The following is an 18530-nucleotide window of genomic DNA, read 5'->3' as shown; positions in this document are numbered from 1 at the left end:
TAACGTAAGGGGTGTCCCCGTTATAAGTACATATAATTGTGTTTTTCAAATTAACTGGTTGGCAAATGTTGGTTTTATGAAAAATCTCAGAAACAATACTTATCTAAGTGCATACATGTTCATATACCCTTTAATTCATATACAATGTTTCAATAATTGTGATTTTGGGGGTATTTAGGATGTAGAAAAAAAAATCACATTTATGATATATAATTGACCGGTTATACAAAAACCTACCTGCAGTTTTAGGTAGTGTTTTAACACTAAATAGCGATTCCATCAGAAGTTGCAAAATTGAAGAGAAAAAAGTCTCCAAATTACAAGTAGATTACCTTGTAGAACGAGTGTGCTAGAGGCATGAGGGTGTATAGATCGAGGTACAGTGTAAAAAAGATCGCCTCCATCTTTCGGCTGTTAGTATAATAAAGATCTACGTACGAGTTGTATATTTATAGAACACGAGCTTAGCATATGTCATTTATGGCCCCTTTGGGATTTCTGTTCAAATCCTATCATAAAGTTGTAAAAGTTGCAGCTCCGGACTAAAGGAATATCCAGGAGTGACCAGTGTCGACATTTTAATCTGCGTCTCCGGTTAACGACATCATGTTGATAGACGCTCTCAGATTATTGAACATGTAACGAGACTGCTGAAGTGATAATATATTCCCGCCAATATTGCTGTCCGCCATTGTCCTTGCTCCGTGCCTTCCGGGGTCAGAAGATATGGTTGAAACCTACATAAAACTACAGCAAAACGTGAGAATTTCTGAGGGGAATTTAGGAGCCGACAGAAGTCTTTTAACTCCGATTTTATGTTCGCGACAATTTCTAACGCCAGTTGTTAATAAAATCCACGGAAGCGAGCATTTGATAGCCAGGGAACCATAAAATGACCGGAAGCGTGTGTTGAGCATTCGCGTTCCGGAGGCGTTTGTTTGACACCGCAATGATTAGACAGATCATGAACAGAATGATTAAAAAGTTTATGGTAAAAAGAAATTAGCTGGAAACGAAAAGAGCCGATGAATAGGCAAAGCTTGACCAAGTAACAGTGATAATCTTACCCTCGCCTTTGTATCGCCCTTGTGTATGCAAGCGAGCATGCAGCCGGAGATACTCAAGGAACTAATAACGGAAATTGACCGGCAGGAGACCCCATAAACCCAAGATAGTCACATGACACTGGAATGGTCAAGCAAATGTTGAATCTGACTTTGTTTAATATGTCAACTCATTATCCGTAACATATGGGGGAGTATGGTCAAGGTATCTGTTAAATGTTGTGCATGCGGGATGACTCATTTTTTCCCAAAAAGTTTAGGACGTGAGAAATTTAGGGATCTTTTTTTTCCATTCGAAAAATAAAGTTCCAGCGTCACTATAAGAAATATTTTATAAAACACAAAACGTAAGAACGAAATAGTGACCGCCATTTATCTGGCACTGTCATATCCAAACCATTCCATAAAACACTCAAGGCTACAAAATAAGTGTATGCCTGTCTTTATAAATATTTCATTAAAGTTTTTTTTTTCAAATATTTCTCTATGTCAACTTTAAGGAAATGACAGACCGCTGTGCCATATAGTTGCATTTTCCTTACGGAAGTACCTGTATGAGACATTTAACACTTTACCATACAGCGACTTTTATCTCCGTTCATAAATACAGTTTCGCACTATTTTACAATGATTTCGCCTTTTCAGGTATAACTGATGGTAAATGAAATAGACATAAATGACATGTATATTTTGATATATATTTGAAATATGATTTGAAAGAGGGCTATTTGACTGTAATAAATTCACGTGCATGTCAATATCCAAGTCTGTGGTTATATAATGGCGTGTACTTGCTTAAATATTTTATAATCAAGGGGATAGTGATGTGCAACACCTTACTTAGAAAACGTGATATTCAAATCGACAACCGATGTAATTAATGTAATTTGAAAGAAAACGGCAGTCAAAAAGGCGTTGTCGCTTTTTACTCATCATTTTCTGATCTACTTTTCCGGCAATATAATCTAATACTGGAGTGTATAATTTCAGTGATCAGTAGATGCTTGATGTTATTAGCTGCCTTTTTTAAATAAGACAGCTATAATCAAATCGGCCAGATAACTAAACATGTTTTATCGCAACAAAATTTGATTATTTTCTGTTGCAAACCTCGAAAGCTTGCATGTGATCCACACATTTCTCCGTTCGGTAGAAACCGTCACTTTGGCAAAATAAAAAAGACACTGCTATATAAAATGTGTCGCGCCAGTAACGTTTACTATACTCTATATACATATATGTGTGTGTGTGTGTGTGTGTGTGTGTGTGCAAGGATGGTGTATCTTGTATGTCTACCCCTTAGAGGACAAAGTATCTTTTGAGAGTTATGAAGTATATATCAAGTGTTGAAGTAAATCTATTTATGAAATTAACAAAGAAATAATGATAATAAACGACGACACGGTTGAACATAAAGAATGTGTTTTTCAGTCATAAAAGAATTACATTCAGACGTTGTTCGAATCAAGGAAAGTTCCTCTTTGCAACCGTTGAGGAGTGGCAGGGGTTTTTATGGCACCGGATAGTTTACAAAGCCTGAAATTATACCCAGCATTCGTAAAAAAAAAAATTAAATTCATTGGTCATTCATTCCATGATTTTTAATGTTAATGGGTCGAGTGTTCGATATTCACTAGCCCTTCCCCTCTGAGTCGAGTGTTCGATATTCACTAGCCCTTCCCCTCTGAGTCGAGTGTTCGATATTCACTAGCCCTCCCCTCTGGGTCGAGTGTTCGATATTCACTAGCCCTTCCCCTCTGAGTCGAGTGTTCGATATTCACTAGCCCTTCCCCTCTGAGTCGAGTGTTCGATATTCACTAGCCCTCCCCTCTGGGTTGAGTGTTCGATATTCACTAGCCCTTCCCTCTGAGTCGAGTGTTCGATATTCACTAGCCCTCCCCTCTGGGTTGAGTGTTCGATATTCACTAGCCCTTCCCCTCTGAGTCGAGTGTTCGATATTCACTAGCCCTTCCCCTCTGAGTCGAGTGTTCGATATTCACTAGCCCTTCCCCTCTGAGTCGAGTGTTCGATATTCACTAGCCCTTCCCCTCTGAGTCGAGTGTTCGATATTCACGTGGGTTGAGTGTTCGATATTCACTAGCCCTTCCCCTGTGAGTCGAGTGTTCGATATTCACTAGCCCTCCCCTCTGGGTTGAGTGTTCGATATTCACGAGCCCTTCCCCTCTGAGTCGAGTGTTCGATATTTACTAGCCTTCCCCCTCTGGGTCGAGTGTTCGATATTCACTAGCCCTCCCCTCTGGGTCGAGTGTTCGATATTCACGAGCCCTTCCCCTCTGAGTCGAGTGTTCGATATTCACTAGCCCTTCCCCTCTGGGTTGAGTGTTCGATATTCACTAGCCCTTCCCTCTGAGTCGAGTGTTCGATATTCACTAGCCCTTCCCCTCTGAGTCGAGTGTTTGATATTCACTAGCCCTTCCCCTCTGAGTCGAGTGTTCGATATTCACTAGCCCTTCCCCTCTGGGTTGAGTGTTCGATATTCACTAGCCTTCCCCTCTGGGTCGAGTGTTTGATATTCACTAGCCCTTCCCCTCTGGGTTGAGTGTTCGATGTTCTCGAGTGTCCGAGACCTACTTGAGATACTGGTCGCAGGTAGGTGTTTTTTTCTTCCGGAACGTTGGCTTTCCTCGACCATTAAATCCTGAAAGTCCTTAAATGATCTTAGGTTTGCAATATGCAATAACACTATCACGGATAAGTTGAAAAAATCCTCATCAGTCAGTATCACATAGCTTTGTTGTTATATTAGTAGGGATAGGATGGTTGTCAGGCAATATATTTTCGTGTTTGTTTCGTTGTCCGTTTCATTTCGTGGTTGGAAAGTTGAAATCAACGTCTTAACAACCTGAGCGTGACGTCTCGCATGCATTCATATAACACTGAGCAAGAGTGCGCGGTTCGTGGTGCCTACCGTGTTATTTCGATGTCTCATTGGATCTTGGTTTTTCTTGAAACAAAGTTATTCGTTGATTATACATATAAGATCATATGTTACCATAATTGTTCTAAAGTTGAGAATGAAAACAAAATTAAAACCAAATAAAACTGATGAAAACTGCACCATGACAAGAATTGTTTGTACTTTACATTATCAATCATTCACCAAGACAAATATGATTTACCCATAAATGCTTAACAGCAAACTGCAATAAATAAGGAGCGTAAAGATAGCATCTTAATTCAATCAATTTTTATTTCATATAAGATAAACGAGTCTATGGAGCTTTTATTTTTACGAGCGAAAATTTAAAAGTCGAGGCTAGTGATAAAATCTCATATCGTACAAAAATACATTTAAGATATTTTTTTATCACATAGTTCAGAAAATTGTCATTTTAACAGGGTTTAAATTAAAAATGTGGAGGACAAGCCAATCTGTTACGCCTTCTCAGACCATGATGACCTACGATTATCGTCTATATCATCACAACCCGGCGCGGCCAATGAAAGTCGCTAGAGGTCATATTACAAAAGTGATATAAATGTACAAATATGATATGGCGAATTCACTGGGTAACAGGTGATTTATATGATAAAATAGTGTTTCTTTTATTTTGTTATCGCCATTGCGTGTAGGACTGAAGCACCGCAAATATCTACTTTAATCCATAATTATTCAATTAATTTCACAAATGATGCATTTTTCTAAAGGCTGCACATCCCAATGAGAATAATATAGCATGCAACCTTAATGCAGCATAAATAGATTCTTCGAATCGGAATAATTAATCTAGGTTTCCCGCCATTTTGAAGGGTTTCAGATTTTTCGTGCTAAAAGTAAAATGACTCGTTCTTGGCACGTGCATGCACGCCCATGCAAAGTGATTTCCTTGTGATGACCTTAATACGTGCCTGGTCGTGCATTTTGTAGGGTTCTTCCTCAGATGACACACCTCCCTCGTCAAGATGTATAAAAATCATCTCACTTTAGCCTGCAGTATCGGGTCACTGTTAAAATTTTATTGAAATTAGACGTCATTATCTGTTTCTTCCTCGGGTCTGTGAAACCATTTGGTAACGAGCGATGCGAATCGTATCGTTTTAGTATGGGCTTTATAACAAAATTATCGTCTATGAAAACTTTTTTGAGCGATCATATAATTATATTAGTAACGATATTGAATTAGCGAGAAAATTATTGCATGGTGTATCTGACGTTAAATACTCAAGTTTGGAGATGCAAATTCATAAAAAATAATCAAATGCCTTCCGTCAGATTGACGTCCAAATCGAATCCGTAATTTCGTCACTACCGACAGGAGCCCATCGTATATGCCAAACATGTCCGCCCTAACGATGTAATGGGTCTTGGTCCTTTGGATGATATCATTCCATGGCGTCCTTAGATTTGACCTTTGGATTTGACCTTGGCGAAATGACATAAATTTATTCCATCGTTCATTCTAGAAATTGTATTCTCGAATTAAAAAAAACAAGCCGCAGACATTGTGTCCGGAATAAGGCTTTTTTACACAGCTACTAATTGTGGGTACGGTATTCAAGATGTTTTAAGAGATATCCAGGCTCGGAGTCCTCACATGTCACTTAAAACTCTCTTTTCAAAAGACTCTTACCCTGTCAAGGTTTTGATAAAAGGAGAGACGTCCATTTTGTGGTCGTTAACGACAACGCTCGACATTTTGCTTGGAACTGAACAGAAGCTTACACGACGTGTTTTGTCTAACAAATGCTAAGTGTTGTATACATATAAACGGTATATTATAGTCCTTAGTATAAATGGTGAATGCGCACAGGGATTTGATTGTTTGAGTATACAATGAGTTGTTCACTGGCTTATGTTTTTTCCCACCTCATCTAAAAATCTTTCTTTTTACGGTAACGTCTCCCTTGACAATACCTCACTTTCGGCCATTAGTTGAGTGTTCGTCCCTGTGAGGAGTGCTTTGAGTTCTGTCACCTGGCCGACACATAAACCACAAATGGTAGTTACTAATTCCTGCTTAAGGTTCATTGAATAAGGGACAGTTGACAGTAGAATATGACCGGGTGGAGAGTGCTGCTTCAGTGTGATAGCACTATAATTCCACAATATCACCAGCAAGCTTGCACAAAACTTTGTCGTCCTCTCTGAAAAACACGCCTTAATTAGTTACTTGTAACACGGTACACACAAGACAGGGGCCGTCCTTCACCAACCATTTATCTGCAAGACCAAATATTTACATATGATATCAGAAAATTCGAACCAAAAGAAAAATAAATAAATAATAAAAAAAAGAATATCTGTAAATTCAAGATTTAACCTTAATCAATGAAAAATTGGGGAAGGGGATTGAGTTTGGCCCGAACTGGTTCCTGGCCTGGGTCACGATACTCTTCGCGAGGTCCGCACTGCATTATAGAACGACTGACTTTAGTTATCCGTATGTATGTCAAAGGTCAAGGTTCATAAAAATATTGGAAGTGAGGCCGGATGACGTTTGTTCCGAACGTAATTACAACAAAACAATATTTGTATTACTTGAGGTATCGATTTCACTAAGTTGTGTGTTTGAGAGTGGGTGTGTATCCAGGCGTTGCTGAAATTACATGACAAGTGCTTAACATTATATTTTTGTTCTATATGCGTATCTATAACTGTTTATTTAAGTAAGACATATCGTTAGTGTATAAAATTATCATTTCTCTCTATTTTTTAATTACGTATTCATTACTGTCTCTCCATGCTATGAGACACGTATCCGGTAAATAACTGATGAAATATGGTCAATCTCCGATGCACAATGCCTCCGTTCATAGAAACACGGCTAAGTCGAACATCGGATAAGTCGAATATTTCATTTGGTCCCATCGACTTCGACTTATCCGTGTTTCAATGTAGCGTATGATCAACTGTAATAACGCTTAATACAACTGTACACAATAAGCCAATTAATTAAGCAGGTATTGGTTGGAATTGATGAATGTGGCGGCTGGAGTGTTACATCCCAACTCTTCCACGATTGTGCAGGAATATTACACAGGTTTGATTCCAACAGAGAAATACAACTGACCTCTTACTGCTGAAACAAACCATGATACCAATTTCTATCCAGATTTTTCGTTCGTTACACTCACTTACCTGGATAAAGATTGACTAGGCACATTATGCCTTTTGCTTTATGGATGTCGTAGAAGAAAATACTGAGTTCGATTGATATTTTAGAGCTCCACATTTTTTTGTGTTTAATCAGTTTTGGAAAATTATGGTAGCGGTAACATTTTGTTCTTTTAAAGAGTGTCAAATTTCGCATGATTATTATTTCTTTTGCTTGGATACTACAGTCAATAAAATGTATTCGATAAGGAGGAAGAAGCCCGCACGACTCTGGTCCCCGAGGCAACGTAATACTATGGGGGTTGAGAGACTTCAAAGGGGATCAGCTCTTCGACCTCCCCTCATTTCTCAAACGAAATCACGGCAGTGCTCTCGTCTGGAATAGTAATAAGATTCATAATAAACTTCCCAGTATTGCGTAAGTTTTACAAAATATTAAAAAGATAAAACCAAAGCTGGACTCGGTCTTCGAAATTCGGTTTCTACCATCTGTTTGATTTACTCACAGTGTAATATTTATTTAGCTCATATTTTTGAAAATAGCAGGATAGTTTTACGCTAGAATGGATTAAATGGATATTTAATGTTTTAGAACTGCCCGGGGGTCGAGGTCGCGTGCGCCACCCCCGCTGTCTGAGTGATATATGGCTGACGTGGAGATGCGACGAGGTTATTGTAAGGCTTTGTTTTAGATGTTTATGGGTATTGCTTGTGTATGGATGCTGGGAAAGCCCCGGATGTACTCGGTGATTTGGTACCATCACACAGATGGTGAGACGGCAGGACACACAGCACCGTTAACAATAATTCTCGATGGTTATTAACTTTTCTAATGTCCGTGGTCGTCTGACTATCATTAGGACGCCCCGGAGACTTATATGTGAAATCGAATTGTGATGACTATGTCGCCAAATTACGGCCACATGACCAGCATGAAATACCTTGATGTAGAAGTTGACATTTTGCAGTGTGACTTTTCGACCTTTGAAACCGATGCTACTTTTTCTTATTTGCTTCTACCATTACGAAGACAGACTTTTTTGTTTTCTTATCTCCAATGGTTTGATACATCTTTACTTATAGTTCATTGAACTCCGCTTTCTCCAGTCCTTTTCATTTACGTTAACGAATGTTTAAATATATTTTATTACTTCAGAGAATGACATTCCGCTATAATTTAGGCAAAATGATAAACAGATGAAAAAAAAACTAAATGAAGTCACATTGAGTATGCGCATTAACGGTGTGGGCCTGCCGGAAGTTGAACGTCCTGTCGAGCTTCACGTAGAATAATGTGAATGATGCAGGATATCCATGTTTCGTAACAACGGCCGTTGTTTAATCAAATCAATATCGTGACTGATGATAAGTCCGCATGTCTCCCTCGCCGGACGATAATATCTGTAAAGTTATCTGTGGCTCGGCAGTCACTGCATTTCTGCAGATCCTCGCTCAGGCCGGAGCTATCAACATGTCTGTTGCGCAAGTGTATTGGAAATCTGAGTGACAGTTCCCTCATGTATTTCCATGTATGTTTATATTGCTTTAATCAAAGAACTTTATCAAATATTGTTTAGTCTAATAGGATTGTACTGTCGAACAATGTACATTTGTAAAATGAGTTTATTCAATCGAGACCATGTATTCTGTTACATTATAGTGGAATTTATTTCATCTCCAAATACTGAATTCTGGTTCTACAAAACAGAAGTGTTGAAATGAAACAGATGCACCCCTCTGAATATGAAGTACATGCAATTAAAATCTCTTTTGAACTGCGTCTGCTGTAGTAGTCGAACATACAACCACGTGACCAGATCATGCAATTTATCCGCTGATTAAGCAAAAAAAAAAAAAACCCTTTAACCAAATATGGGACAAGCCTGGAATTCTTGCGGGTAATACTATGGCAAGTCACAATTACTGTTATTGAAGGAACCACGTCGACTAGTTATTTAATAAAATAATTTCAAAATTTTAAAATACCGCTGATGCCATACGTATGACACACGTTTGAATCTGGAGAAGAAATGAAATGATCCCGTACCGGAAATAATTTTAATTCAATATATAGAGACATTTGGATGACGGTATCGGCAGAGAGAGACGGAATTTGTATTTCTTGGTGTGTTTTCACTGTTAGTTGTTCAAACTACACCCAGAAGAAATTGAACAAACTATTAAAGTATAAAATGCCCCAAAAATACCAAATCTATAGAATGACAGAATTGTGGTGTTTACGTATCAAACCATGTGAAAATCACGAACTTCAAAAGATTAGAGACAAGACGTAGTCTTCACATTAAAACGTTTGAGACACCAAAGCGTTTTTATTGAAATACAAAATGTGTTTATGAAACACTTTGGCCCGGTTGCAACAGAATTCATAAGCGGGACATTAAAACTGTACTGTGTAAGGCATGTGCTAATTGCATGCACACTTTGTGAAACACCCATGTCTTCATTGTGGTAATGATTTTTTACTTTCAAATGTAGGTCTAAGGTCAAGGTTAAATGGTCAAAAAATTTTGGTACCACCGGAAATGTCCTGCCACGAGGAACACACATGCCAAATATGAAAGCTCTACCTCTTACAGTGCAATAGTTACAGGCAAGGTTAAGTTTAAATCTGACATACAAACAAACAGATCACATAAAAACAATATGCCTCGATATTTTGATCCCGGAGCATAAAAAGACGATATTTTCATGTCAAAACATTGGAGACGCCATGATGTGTTCCTGTCAAATATTGAACCCAAATTTCAGAAAAAAAAACTTCACATATGTTTTCCATTTTTATGATTTGCCCAATAACAGACGAAAAGTACAACATGTAAAGTTTCTTTATATCAACATTATTCATATTGTTGTATTAGATCATGTGACTTTTAAAAACAAAATCACGTGACATGTATTTAAATGACGTGACTAGAAGATTAGTAATCGTAGTATTAGTTTTGTCATCAAACATCACGTTTCGTTATTTTATTATCGCATGTTATTGCCAAAAATATAATTTCTTAAATAAAACCATTTTGACAAAGACGAAACCAATGCCTCATTTTGTTGTTTGGATTCTTTTAACGCTCTTGTAAAATACAAGAATACAAAATAAAACACATTAGTCATGAATGACACGTGACTCTGGAATCTGAACTTAAACAAGACGTCAATGGTTTATTTGTGTTCTTCATGTCAGGACGCTTCACATTTTACAAAAGTGATATTTTCATTATATATTATGTCTTTCCATGAAGTTTTTGTCGTTGCTTGTCAAGAAAACCTTTATTACGTTAGTAAAGTTCTGTGTTCGCTCCTAATTAAAAACATTTAATGGCCCACGACCATAAACACTCCGCGCTTTAACGTATTTAGAGTACCTAAAACACATACATCTAACACGTAAACGAGTTCATTTACTGGTGACCAGATACAGAAACGCATAATGGCTGACACCGACTTCCGTCTGAGTATTTACACGATATGTTCATACCAAAGCTTTATCAAACGTCCTCGAACTTTTACCAGAAAATACATTTCTGTTAATTTTATTTGACTTTCTCAACGAAGAAAACAGTTGCAATATATTTTTTCGTTGTCTGTTTAAAATAGTACTTTTCAGAACAATTTAAGATACAAGTCTGTTTGACATCGCGAAGATAACAATCCCTCAATCAAACTGTGTTTTTGTTAGAGTGGCCAAATAACAAAGGAAAAAATATGTAAAAGTGCAACACCATCAGTGTTTCGTGGTGGTGAGAGACATGGTCACTATACAGTATGTTTTACTTTGATAGTTTATTATCGAGTTAGACCAACACCATGCCCAAAGTCCCCCGACAACGATCTCGTAGCACTATACGCCGTGTTGTCTTTGTCACAATTCCGCAACAACAGGAAGAAATCGACATTTTCCCCAGAGAGAGTGTGTCGTGTTTCTGCTATTTTTTGTCTGTTATGGGTTCCGATGTATATGTTCTGTAAGCCATTGTATGACTGCACTATATACGGAGAAAGTCAGAACTGCTGAGTGTTACTTTGAAAGATAAAAATTATTTACATTCTTGTATGTGCGTAAACGTGATGTCATTGAACATTTTATGGGCCAACTTCCGGTTTATTTGAGAATAGGAATAGACATTGCTAGCGGTATTTCAAGGGATAAGGTCTTTGGATTGAAATGACTGGAAATAGTAGGCTTGATTGAAACAAAGTTCATCCTTTTCTTGATAATCCCAAATTCAACACAATTCGTCCCATATTGAAAGCTACAAAATCACCTCAGTGTGTAATGGAGCTGGTTGTTATAAATCAAAAATAATGTCACCTCTTATAGATAGACACAACTTAAATAGACTTAATTAAATCCATCGTCGAAAGCCACAAATTCAAGTTTTTATTCTTCCTGATTGTAACAGATTCGAATGACATAATGGAAATTTCATTACCTTACAAAGTTCTGTTCGAGGAGCAGATTTTCAATACAGAAAGACTTTGGAAAGTTAATGTGTCTCCAATACAGTGAATTTATGTATTAAGATCCCGTGAATGCTGTGTCACTTTTTTTCAGAAATTGAGGAGAGTGGTTAAAATGCAGAAACAGTATGTGAGATTCATATATTTTTCTAATCGTTAAAACGTGTAAATTACTGTACGTAATGTAGTCTGGAATCTGCCGGACACATATCAGCACGTACTTCCCTCTCACGCCAGATCAACTTACATTTCCAGTCAGACAATTATAGATTGTAAGACGATATGAAAACGACGCGATCGTCGATATTCGTCAAATTACACATTGTTTCGAGCCATGGGTATGTGTTTCGGTTTCCCATGACTTTAGTTTTGCATCGGAAATCAAATTATTTCAATGTGTCAGATGTCGAAGTGAGATGCGACAGGTGGCGCTGCTGTCCACGTCCATTGTCACATGTAGCCTCACTTTGGACCCCAGTGGATTTCACGAATAGAATGTCGAACAGCTACTGCATATCTTTTTACAATAATTAATTTAGACAAGGCTGACGGCGCTAATGTGTTGATGCGAGATGCCTTCCATCTTCAATGCCGAAACAGCATCCACTGCAGCTATACCGGTGCAATATAAGGTGAAGGTCGAGAGAGTCGAATGTCCAGCGCGGAGATATTGCTATCTTCATACATCGATTTCCAATATATCATAATCTCAATCGAAACCTTTTCTGCGATAAGATAAATTGGATGTTATTAGTTTATATACAACAGCGTGAATTCATGCGATTGAATGGACAGACTTCGACTGGCAAATCACTAAGGGATAAGCAGGTAGTCTGGGAGTATTTGCTGGACCACGTGTGGTTCCTATATTGTTTGTATTGTTATCGTCCGCATTGGTTACATCAGTCTGTGTTTCTATTCAAGATTCACCACTGCTGTCTCTTATCTATTTAATCGTGTATTTTGTCTGATATGATGTAACGTAGATTTTATCAATGTTTCGCAGCATTCTCTCAAATTTCGAAAAAAATATCAGTAACTTCATGACAACACTATAGACTTCGGTGTTTTCTTCATCTCATTTCTGCTCATTCTTTCTTTACTCAACTTTCTACTTGCAGTGCACCTATTAACATCTGACCTCATTTGACCCCGGCTGTTGCGAGGACTTTAAACACCCTGCAAATCGTAAACTTCTTGTAGTATCGGCTAATTCCGGTAAACTTCGGATTTACGATAACGCAGTATGTCAGTAACATGATTCTGGGTTTATTTCCATTTTATGTTGTTTTCTAAAGCACGTTACTTGTCCAAGGTGCAGAATCAATTTCAATCTAACATCGATGTCATCATCTGCATTTTTGAACAGATTATTTTGTGATGGGTTTGCGTTTTGTCCTCATTAAACATAATTTTACATTGATTTGGAACTGAATGTTGTGTAATCGGTCCCTTTTATGCGGGGCTGATATCGACCCCGTGCTATATAGTCAGCCTTATCTTCCTGTCCGCGGAACAAGATGTTTCACGTCTTTTCCCCTATAACCACTAAAGCGGAAGTCACCCACACTTCTAATGCTTGGGTCCTAGATGCAGTTTTCCTGACGTAGATAATTACGGCTAAAACCATGAGATTTTTACCCAGTTTTAAATAGTTTCCTTTGTATTTTGCCTCGGAAGTGATTATAGTTTGAAGCGTTCACACTCAAGATTGGAAATTTCGGATGGTCAAAAGATTTCAGTCGGTACGGCCTTTTTTCCAGCCATTAAAATCACACTTATTTTCAGACAGCAACACTATCCCAGGGGTATTACAGTATTGTAAGGTGACAAAAAGTCTTTGTAAGAAAGAAAAAAATCCTTTTAAATATCAAGTTCTTTTGTATAAATATATATATGATGTGGATCGTTATATAATCACCAAAGCACGTGACCCTATCAGTGATGCTAACTCGGAAACTGTGTGTTATAATACCATAATTCCTTAACAACCATGCGTCACGTGATTGATCGCTGAGGGTATCTTGTTTCCCCAAATCAGATCAATAAAGATAGGCGACTTGTCAATTCGGCAAACGGAAGTGATGATAACGTTTGCAGCGCCATTTTACATCTCCGTCTTGGTTATTTAAACAACCAATCGCCCTTGTGTATTCACCTTGACACGTCTTAGACGAGGATTTGTTTGTTTGTCGGGTTAATCGTCCCTTGAACAGTCAGTGTAGGTGGACTTTAGTCGTTGCAGGTGGTTTCTATCATACTGAACAACATGCGGGAGGTCCATTGTATACTATCCAAAACAAGTTAAGAAGGTGGATTACCCAGGAACACAACTACGACAGCATACGACGATCGATTTAGACTCTATCTTGCCAAATTGAGTGGAACACCTTCATAGTTCTACCTTTCTGGAGTCAGATAAACAACCTCTGCTATCAATTCAAAAATATTTTTAATATTTGCAATCCTTAAATTTAAATCCAGTAACAAATTTTGATTGTAACTGAAAAAAGTATTTGTAGATATACCTATGTTTGGATGTTCCGTAGTAATTTCTATATGTAAATGTATCTTAGGAAGTGTAAATATGTTGTAATAGCTTGTTTCTATCCTTGATCGAAATTTGAGCATGAAAATGTTTAAAGCAATCAAACATGACGACCTTGGTAAAGGCTAGAAACCAGACACCTCGGATTGTAACCTGAGGTGGAGAGGACGCGTGATGCTCTAGTGACTAAGCTATCACACCTCCTTAGCGGAAGGTGAAAGGACATTCTGATTTAATGTTTCATTAAAACCAGCCGCTTCAAGTCTACAAAACAGTGTTAATGATAGAAACAAAGAAACACAGTACTGCACAATCACGTGACTTATACATGTATATCGAATTATATCTGCCGTCCAAGGTCATCTCAAGGTTATACCAACCTCATATAATCGGTTCAAATAAGAGATACGAAATGCCATTGCTTAGCTGTAGAAAGTCGTTTTTCACCAAAGGCCTTTCACCTCCATTCTTTAAACGTCTGCTTTCTGTATGGCGTACATGTGCCGTTTCTTTTAGAGAGGAAAAAGCCCACATTGATTTTGGACTTGGGACGGAATGGGCAGGATCCAAGGTCATCTGGTCCAAAATGTTAAAGAAGGTATCATGTGGTCGGGTTAAGATCGATGTTCTGTTTATTTGACACGGCCATTTGCTGTAACATCTTGGAATTGTACTCCAGGTCAATCGACTACAGATTACCACCACTATACATGTACGGTAACATCAACACACTGTAAGCTCTGTCAGTTCCATCCATATGATATTTTTTCATCAAATTTTTATTTCATTTGTTAAAAAAAAAAAATCTTCGAAATATTAAAACAATCTTTTTATTTTGAAAACATAAAAATATGATGTAAGTTATGAATTAATGTTAATACAGTCTATTTTTTGCTTTATATTAAAACAAGGACAACCAATGTGTTTTTTAAGCTAACCAGGCTTTTTGGATATTGTTTCCTGTTTCCCTGGAAATGTCAGAATACGGATTTGTTAACTCTGTTTCGCAAATACACGTAGATGTGTCATTCCGATATAAAAAGATTAAAGCATATAGGATTGCCGCCCATAGAAAAAGTGTTCATGATTACACAGGGCGATGTCAGAAACACAATATTGCTTCCTGCCTTATTTGGTTTATCGTGTTTCACACTCAAAGTCAGCACCAATTCTGTTTATTTCGGAACTGAGCTGGTCATTGTGGGATAGATACATATTGATGACGTCATGACTGTGTGATGAAGCGCCCACATCCGGAGGTTTTTCCCAATAGAATGTATAATGTTATACAATAAACAATGACCATTTTACTAACAACACTGTGTATCCTATGAATTTGGATGATGTAAATTACGACAAAAATATTCATAAAACAGATTTTCAGTTCTAGATTATTGAAAATTATAATATGCATTTTCTGTATTGTAACGATCTCGATATTTGTGAAACACTATTGATATTTTTTCTATATTTATGAGACAATCTATATATTTGTGGGGAAAAAAATCTATCATCAATTATGAAGCAATCTCAATATTTGTAGAACAACCTTGAAACATCGTTTATTTCACTTCCTCTGAAACCCCTTGAGGCTAACAAGTTGTTCAAAAAATATTTTTGTATGCAGGAAAAACCTAAAAACCAAAGCAGTATCGAACACTATCACAATATATTGGGTTTCTGATATGTTGACGCACGTATCAGGTAGGATCAGAGAAAAAGTCTTTGTCTGCCGTATTGCATGTGCATTTGTATGGGGCGATTACAGTATTATCGCTGCTTTCTTCAGGGCTTTATCGCAACTTACATGGAGGAGACTTTCAAATTTTCATTTTATACGGATCCTAGTTAAATCGTTCTTGAATTCTTGGATGATCATACTTCGTTGATGGCCATTTATCTTGGGGTTTTTTGTTTGTATTTTTCTGTAAAGTTTTGTATTTTGTTGGTATACTTTTTTATTTTTTCATTTTATTTTTTTGTTTTTGTTTTGTTTTGTGGGTGTGGTGGTGGCGATGTTAAAAATTAATAGCAATAATATACATTGAAAAAAAAAAATAGAGAGAGAGAGAGAGAGAGAGAGAGAGAGAGAGAGAGACAGACAGACAGACAGACAGACAGAGACAGACAGGGAGACAGGGAGAGAGAGAGGGGGTGGGAGAACTTATATTTTAAAGACAATCATGTGTTTTGTAAAAGTCATCATCCTCGACCCGAGGGTTACCAGTGAAAAATAAAATATCATTGTTTTGACCAGATAATGGACAGTCTGTTCTGGTAATAACGACTGTACCCCCGCGGTGTCGATAATTCGACATGTATTTCTACAACCAGCTTATCAATATTCTGTTCCCCTGTGGGTTCGGCCCACATCATGGTAAAATGCCACTACTTTACGACTGTCAAAACCAAAAATAATCAATTTCGTTATTGTCCTTAATGTATTTGAAATAAAAACAAATGGCAAACTTCCAAAGAAAATCAAAACAACGGTTTCGTGTTTAGTCTTTTAAAAGATGTATGAAAAACTGTAGTAAATTTTCATTAATTTTTTCACCATTTTATCGTAGGACTTTTTCCATTTAGCAGATAAACAAACCACTTCCGTATTGTATTCTAGAATGCATGTACTTCACCTACTGATCCCGAGATTGTGACTTCGAGACCATAAGAATTATTTATTTTAACTCTCGTGTTTTCCTTGTTTTCTGTATCTAAGTTTCGCTTTATCGATATGACATCAGCAATTACGAACTAAAATAACACAACAATCAATCAATTGATCACTCATTTCTGTTTGAACTTTCGTCCCATCATGTTTTCGTCCTATCTTGATAAATTCAGATATGTCATGATGTTGCTCAGGGAATTCCGTTCACGTCGATATTGCCGAGGAACAGCAATAACTTGATAACAACGATCTGTTTTTTACCGAGATATTCTCTTTTGGTCATCAGAGCGACTCATTCTTTCGTCCTCTGACTGCAATAGTACAAGGAAAAATCTCCATCGATCACATGAATAATTACACCCAAGGGAGAAAACCCCTATCATATGTACCAGACTTGGTCAGCGAGAATTTACGAAAAGGGCAATCAGCGTGTATACGCAGGTGTCTAATTCCCCGAATAGCCAAAGTCATGGCTGTTTGGTGACCAAAATTCCTTTGGCTGAAAGTTCTCACTTTCTCGGTTTACAGTTTGAGCGCTGAACAGACAGTGGAAAATCTGCATCTATTGAGCGTTTGCTTTGCACGCACTTTAGTCAGACTCGATGATCTATTTAACAAAAACGCGAGCATGATTTGAGAAAGGCTGTTTCCTAATGTTGCGCGGATCTTCATTCTACTGAAGTCTGTTTTTATCTACACATGCTGAGGTATTTATCACGACAATCTCGTGTTAATCTTCGGGAATGGTGTTAAATAGTCTCGGCCACATATATGTACTACCGTAATTTATGTCTTGCGATCCAGTACGGCTAGAACGGAATGTTCGCTTCTCTGGTTTTTCAATCTGCCGTTCCTTTCCGGTACTTGCCGGTCCAAGTAGGGTGGTGTTTTGTGACGTCTGAAAGTATAACAAATGAATCTCGTTCTTTGCGTGGCAGGAGTAGTGACGCGCCCGATTTGTTTCCATTTAAATCTGTCATTGGTTTTCTCCCATTAACAGTGTGTAGTTTCTTCTCCATCTTCGCCTAGAAGATTTTACAATTTCTCCCCTCATTTAAGAGTACACATCTTTCAATAAAAGCCATTTTGTTGTGTGTTTTTTGTTCGCTCTTGTGAAGTTCTATACAAGTGTTTTTCGTTAGCCCTAGAGGCAGGTCCAATGACGCCTTATAACAACGGTGAACTACAGGGCTCAAAATTAAACCTTTTTTTCATCATTACAAATTGGAAATTTTAACAACACTGTTCGACAAAAGCTATCATTTCTTATCGATTGAAATTAAAATATTGCAGCAAGCATTAATCAATTCTGAATGATACATACAGTCGTTTATTGTTAGCTGAGAACGCTTGCACATGTTACACGTCAAAGCTAATATTTGATTTTCGTAATTTGAAGAAACATCCCTGCTATTTATAGATTTATTATCACGTGATATTCACACCGAAACGACATTATTGTCCAAATATGGAGATGACTCATCTCCGTCCTGGGCATATATTCTTATCAGAGACAAGGATTTATTTCATCGCAACTTTTCCATCATAATAAACGGTCGGCGATCGAATAGCCATGTAAACCATTTCCCCGCGGGGCAGCATTTTCGAGGACCTTTCTGGACCCCTGTCAGTTTCAATTTGAGGAAGGGCCGAACAGGGGACATTGGCAATGGTTGAAGGCCTGCTGTCACG

General features: G+C 37.6%; 1 protein-coding gene across 1 annotated transcript in view; it reads right to left on the bottom strand.

Annotated features, from left to right (window-relative positions):
• Positions 1–17857, bottom strand: part of LOC132562465 (uncharacterized) — a 37553-nt gene extending 19696 nt beyond the window's left edge. The window contains exon 1 of the mRNA XM_060227209.1: positions 17707–17857. Within this exon, the coding sequence (XP_060083192.1) occupies positions 17707–17857 (151 nt within the window). The remainder of the gene's footprint in view (positions 1–17706) is intronic.
• Between the last annotated feature and the right edge of the window lie 673 nt (positions 17858–18530).

Source organism: Ylistrum balloti, unplaced genomic scaffold (assembly GCF_031769215.1).
Source record: "Ylistrum balloti isolate Yb309-2 unplaced genomic scaffold, AGI_CSIRO_Ybal_v1 Utg369672, whole genome shotgun sequence".
NCBI lineage: Eukaryota > Metazoa > Mollusca > Bivalvia > Pectinida > Pectinidae > Ylistrum > Ylistrum balloti.
The sequence above is the reverse complement of the archived record's forward strand: the minus strand, read 5'-3'. Positions and strand labels throughout refer to the sequence as shown.